This window comes from Gekko japonicus, unplaced genomic scaffold (assembly GCF_001447785.1).
Source record: "Gekko japonicus isolate JY-2015 unplaced genomic scaffold, Gekko_japonicus_V1.1 scaffold93, whole genome shotgun sequence".
NCBI classification, from domain to species: Eukaryota; Metazoa; Chordata; class Lepidosauria; order Squamata; family Gekkonidae; genus Gekko; species Gekko japonicus.
This window is the reverse complement of record NW_015160838.1, coordinates 1,773,904-1,779,903: the sequence shown is the minus strand read 5'-3', so window position 1 is coordinate 1,779,903 and position 6,000 is coordinate 1,773,904. Positions and strand designations below refer to the sequence as shown.

The window sequence follows — 6,000 nt, the reverse complement described above, 5'->3', positions numbered from 1 at the left end:
GGAGTCTCCAAGCGGATTACAATCTCCTTTCCCTTCCCCTCCCCACAACAGACACCCTATGAGGTAGGTGTGGCTGAGCGAGCTCTCCCGAGAACTGTCCTTGAGAGGACAGCTCTGAAAGAATTTATGACTGACCCAAGGTCACACCAGCAGCTGCATGTGGAAGAGTGGGGAATCAAACCTGGTTTTCCCAGATTAGAATCCACACTCCTAAACACTGCACCAAACTGGCTCTCAGCTTGGATCCAGCATACCTTAAGGACCACTGTTAAATACTGGGTACAAGACGCATTGCAGTGAACAGCTCTGCTTTATTAAGTGATTTTAGGAACAAGACTGAAACACCAGGGCAATAGCCCTGTTTAAATAGCATGCAAAAACCACACCCCAAATGCACCTAACTTTCAACGATAGGCTATTTACATAACATTAGTTTCTCATTGGCCACCTCCAGAGTCCTGGTGGGCTATTGTTCTTGAGCTCCAAGCTCAGCCAGTCTCTGGTAGATAGTCCTGGAATGTTCCAGACCGGACACATAACAACCACCTTCTCCCCTGTGAATCTACACGTCCACTCCGGTCATCTTGGGAGGCCCTGCTTCAGATGCCCTCCCCGTCAAAGGCTAGACAGATGGTGACCCAAGTAAGGACCTTCTTGGTCATGGCATCAAAACTTTGCAACTCTCTCCCCAGGGATATTTGTCTGTCTCCCTCTTTCACTTGCCTGAAGCAAAAAGTGAAGCCCTTTTTGTTTTGTTTGTCATATTCCAATAATTGCTATTGGCCCTCCTCCCTAGTTTTGATGTTATATGTGTTTATAAGTTTTCACTGAAACATTTTATATTATTTTTTATTTTATTTTAAATGCTGTTTTAATGTTGATATGTTTTAATGTTTCGAAGTTTGCTTCCTTGGGGACCGTATTTGGGTGGAAAGGCAGCACGGTAATGTTTTAAATAGATAGCTGAATGTAAGTCATCCTGAAATCAATGAGTCTTGTTTCACCGCTTCACTTTTGCTGCACCGAAGGGCCCTAATTGGGTGGAAAGGTGGGATGATGTGAAACCCATAACTGAAACTCCGCTTCCCGTCCTCACACACTTTCTGGAGCAGTATGAACAATTTCTCATCACATTTCTGTGTGCCAGCCCAAAGTTTTTGGATGCCAGATGTCCCAATTATTTTCAAGAACTTCCCACTCGCTGCCATCAATCTCTGCATCTCTTGGGTCATATTTGAAATGAACTCTATAGCAGAGCATCAAAGGATGCGGCGTGTACAGATTCCTCATGTCTTCCATAGGCTAATGTTAAACCGACCATTTAATACATACCGAATGCAGAGGGGGAAAGAGGAGGTGCTTCTAATGGTGATGAAACCTCAGCATTATTTATGGCAACAGAGGCATGAAATGGATGTGGGGTGAGCATGAAATGATTCAACAGCCTTTCCTGCACTGAAGACTTCACAGAATTTTCCACCTCACTGGGAATACCTTCACTGAAAATATCCGTTGATCCCCAAAAGTATTTTAGCTTCTTATTAATAATAAAACACGCTTCTGTTTTCTGTGCTACTATTTCACACCCTAAAGTTCTTCAGAAGCCTTTCTCATGGATTTCTCAATGGAAAGACCAATAGGATAATGACTTCAAGTGTGTGTGTGTGTGAGAGAGAGAGAGGTATTTTGGGTTGCTATGAGAACCCCAAATGCCCTCTAAGTCAGGTTGCCAACCTCCTGGTGGGACCTGGAGACCTCCTGCTGTCACAATTAGAGATGTGAAGGCCCGGAAAAAAACCGGGGAAAAAAACAGTTTTTTTCTGTTTTTTTCCTGAAGCCTTTTTAATTTTTTTCTGAAAAATTGAAAAAAGAAAAGAAAAAAATTGATTATTGAACGTTTTATCTTAACATGATGAATAAAATATTTTAAGACAAGGTGTTCAAATATTTTCCAAATCATTTCTAATATATATATATATATGGTATCAGATTGATCTAATTTCTGTGCACTGAGGACAAGCAAGCTGTAGGTTACAAACTGAACTCTCCAATGCAAGAACAAGATGCATTTCTTCCTTTAGGAGGTGCTATTGTCAGAAGACAATAAAAAGGTTTCAGTTTTGTTTTTGCATGTGGGTGGGTATTCTGTTTGTAATAATTGTTTGGATACACTTATTTTTAATATGCTAGTTGTGATAATTTCATGCCAAGTAAAAATGTCCATAGTCATATTTTATGTTCCTAAAGTAACAGAATGACTTTCAATCTAGAAAAGACAAAAGAAGTGCGAATGTAGCATTTTTTTCAATTTTTCCAAAAATTTCTGTTTTTTTCCGGGGAAAAAAAGGAAAAAAAACGGGTTTTTTTCTGAGCTTCAAAATTTCTGGAAATTTTACATCTCTAGTCACAATTGATTTCCAGACAACTAAGATCAGTTGAAGCAAATGGCTGCTTTGGAGTGTGGACTGTCTGGTACTGTATCCTGAAGAAGTCTCTGCCCACCCCAAACTCTGCCCTCCTCAGGCTCCGCCCCCCCAAAATCTCTAGGTATTTCCCAAACCTGAGATGGGAACCCTACCCCCAAGCAATTTTTCTTGAATGTCTCTGCATGTGCAGCCACGATTATTTATTTATTTTCTTTTAAAAGCACTACTGTTTTTATTTTCCTGCAACACTGGGGGTTTTCCCCCTTCTCTTTATCTTTTTGTAATACAAGGGGGGCGGTCAGACATTGCAATTAGATATAGTGATCTTTTCACATGGACTTTTCCCTTGAAGTTTGGGTGCTGAACTACAGTGTTTTGTTTCAGAACTTCCATACAATGTCACTTCCCATTTGTGGTCTTCCCATGCTTTCCTTGTCATTTCTCTGTGTTTTTTCAAACCATGATCCAATTGGAGAAAGCACAGAAAAATGACAACAAAACACACACACACACATAGAATGGATAACATCATGAAGAAGCTCGGAGTTTGGCACCCAAACCACAGGAAAACCTCAATTTCCTTTTCGTCTCTGTGACATCAACTCCTGTTTTCCCTGCCAGCAGCCAATTTGGTGATTTCCAGATACAGATGGACAAATAAAACCCAGGTACTGTCTTTATAGCACAGATACTTAGTCTAATTGCCTTTCCACTTATGAGCTTAAGTAATCATATGTCTAGTAGATTAGACGGCTGTTGGCAGGTGGTACTTCCACACCATAGCAGCCAATGCTGTCTTCTCTTCTTTGCTCTTCTCTTTCGCCCTCCCCCCTTGCAGAGGTCCACCATAAAGGATGCAATAAAGTGTACACTGCCTTGGTAGTAAGCCCTGTAACACTGTGGGACTTACTCCTGAACAAACAGGAGGATACACAGGATTAGGCTGCATAGTAATCAATATTTCTTCCCTGAAAAGAAAAAACACGCCCCCTTGATCAGCAGTTCGTTTTATGAGAGTAACACTTTGCAGGAACAATGGAGGTTGCCAGGCAGCCTCCAAAATGGATCTCCAGTGAGTGCTGTTGCAATACTTTCCCCACTAATGTTCTTTGCCTTGGCATTGGCAACTGATAGCCCCTCAGGACAGGGATGCCAGCCTCCAGGTGGGATCTGGTAATCCCCCGGAATTACAGCTCATCTCTAGACTACAGAGATCAATTCCCCTGGATATTACGGATGCTTTGGAGGGCAGACTCTATGGCATTGTACCCCACTGAGGTCCCTGTCCTCCCCAGGCTCCACCCCCCAAATCTCCAGGAGTTTCCCAACCTGGATCTGGTCAACCCTACTGTTACCCCCCCATCCCTCGCTGGTGGCCAGGGGGGACCTGGCAGCTCTGCTTCAGGGGCTAGTTTGGGTGCTGCTGCTTCCAGCTGCTGGAAGAACAGGATTGCCTTTTCTCTCTTGTTTCCATTTCTGACTCCACAAACAACCGCAGCACAATATTTGCATTGATGGTTACTTAGGAAAATGTGAAAAATAATCACTTCCTCTTTTTTTTTTGAAATTTTTAATATTTTTAAAACACAAAATAAAAACCAAACATAAACATACATATAAAACAAGTTTCCATCTCACTGTTACTTAAATTATAATCACTTCCTCTTAATGTATAGATGGAGTGGATCATCCCCAAGTATATAACAGGCTATGCTTAGCTCCCAGAATACATTACTAGCAGCATTTAATTTGTGTGAAAGCTCACCAACATAATGCCAGCTAACCCTCCCCAAATGTATTTAGAGCATTTTTGTCCCGCTCCCACCAAAGAGCTCAGAGCAGCATACATATTTCTCCCATTATACATTTCGCCACCACAACAACCCTGTGAGGTAGGTTAGGCTGTGACTGGCCAAAGGTAATCCAGGAAGCCTTATGGCAGAATGAGGATTTGTATCCAGTTGTCCCAGATCGTAGCTCAACATCTTAACCACTACACTACCATATAATCTCCCCCTTGCTCTATTATGTAATTGCACTATTATATAATCTCCTCCTTGCTCTTAAATTGTATATGGCAACCTTGGGGCAGTGGTTTGGTGAAGTGGTTAAGAGCAGCAGACTCTAATTTGGAGAACTGGCTTTGATTCCCCAGTCCTTCACATGAAAGTCAGCTGGGTGGCCTTGGGTCAGTCACAGTTCTCTCAGCACTCTCTCCCCCCTCCTCCTCCTATCTCCTGCATAGGGTTGACAATCTCCAGGTGGTGTCTGGAGAGCTCCTACAGTTACAACTAATCACCAAGCTCCACAGATCAGTTCCTCTGGAGAAAATGGCTACTTTGGAGGGTGAACTCTACGGCATTGTACCCCACTGTGACCCTTTCCATTCCCAAACCCTCACTTCCCCAGGCGCAGCCCCCAAATCTCCAGGAATTTCCCGAGTTGGCAACCCGCGACGGTTTCTATGGAGAGAACGGGGATAGACACACAGCCCCCATATGCCTCTGAGCTTACAGAAAAAGAGTAAAAAAATGAAAAAAGTAAAAAATGAACTAGACAAAACAACGCGAAAGTGAAGTCTGTAAGAAGGTAGTAATGAAGAACACGCGTGCTTTTGAGCATGCGCAGAATGCTTTCTCCCACATAGGTCATTTGTATTTTGCTAGCCCTACATTTATCGGGTGATCATTTCCACCTGCTTCCCTCAACGACACACCCCTCAAGAGACCCTTCTGCGCATGCTCCTGCTCCCACCTCCTCGTTCATTCGCCTCTCACGTCCTGAAGCACCTCCCTTTTATTTTCTTCCCCACCTGAACTTCGCCCCGCCCCTCCAATCCCCCGCTGAGAGGCGGAACGCCAACGCATGCGCCGCGCAGGAGTCAACGGGAGAGAGAGGCGGGGGCGGTGCGCGCGGGGCTCCTCCCACTTCCCGGCGTGAGCTTTTCCCTTCCCTTTCGGGCCGGAGTCGAGATTTCCCCCTTCGGTGCGGCTGCGCGCTGAGCCTTACATCCGGGTACTGGGGCAGGATGAATGCTCCTTTCCAAGATGGCGGCGGAGGGAGGAGGGAAGGAGATGAACGAGATTAAGACCCAGTTCACCACCCGGGAGGGGCTGTACAAGCTGCTGAGCCACTCGGAGTACAGCCGGCCCAACCGGGTGCCCTTCAACTCGCAGGGCTCCAACCCCGTCCGCGTCTCCTTCGTCAACGTCAACGACCAGAGCGGCAACGGGGACCGGCTCTGCTTCAATGTGGGCCGGGAGCTCTACTTCTATATCTACAAGGGGGTGCGCAAGGTAACGCGCGGGAGAGGGCCCGGCGCCCCTTGGTAGGCCTGCGGCGGCGGGTTGACTGAAGGGAGCGGAGGCTGAGGGCTGGAGGGTGGTCGCGGCGGCGGCGGCGACGAAGCTCGGCCCTTTGGCTGGGCTCCTCCTTGGTCAGAGGGCTGCTGGCTGCCTCCTCAGCCACGCAGTTGTCAACAAGCTGCCTTCTCTATCCTAATAACCCCTTCTCTGGGTTTTTTTTTGGGGGGGGGTGGAGTTAGGGGTATGGATATGGCTCCTTCAGTCGATCT

At 45.6% G+C, this 6,000-nt stretch overlaps 1 protein-coding gene across 1 annotated transcript in view; it reads left to right on the top strand.

Moving 5' to 3' along the window:
- The first annotated feature begins 5,454 nt into the window (after nucleotides 1-5,454).
- The window catches only part of WDR20 (WD repeat domain 20), a 58,787-nt gene continuing 58,241 nt past the window's right edge, over nucleotides 5,455-6,000 (top strand). The window contains exon 1 of the mRNA XM_015418636.1: nucleotides 5,455-5,722. Coding sequence (XP_015274122.1) covers nucleotides 5,459-5,722 — 264 coding nt within the window. The 5' untranslated portion in view covers nucleotides 5,455-5,458. The remainder of the gene's footprint in view (nucleotides 5,723-6,000) is intronic.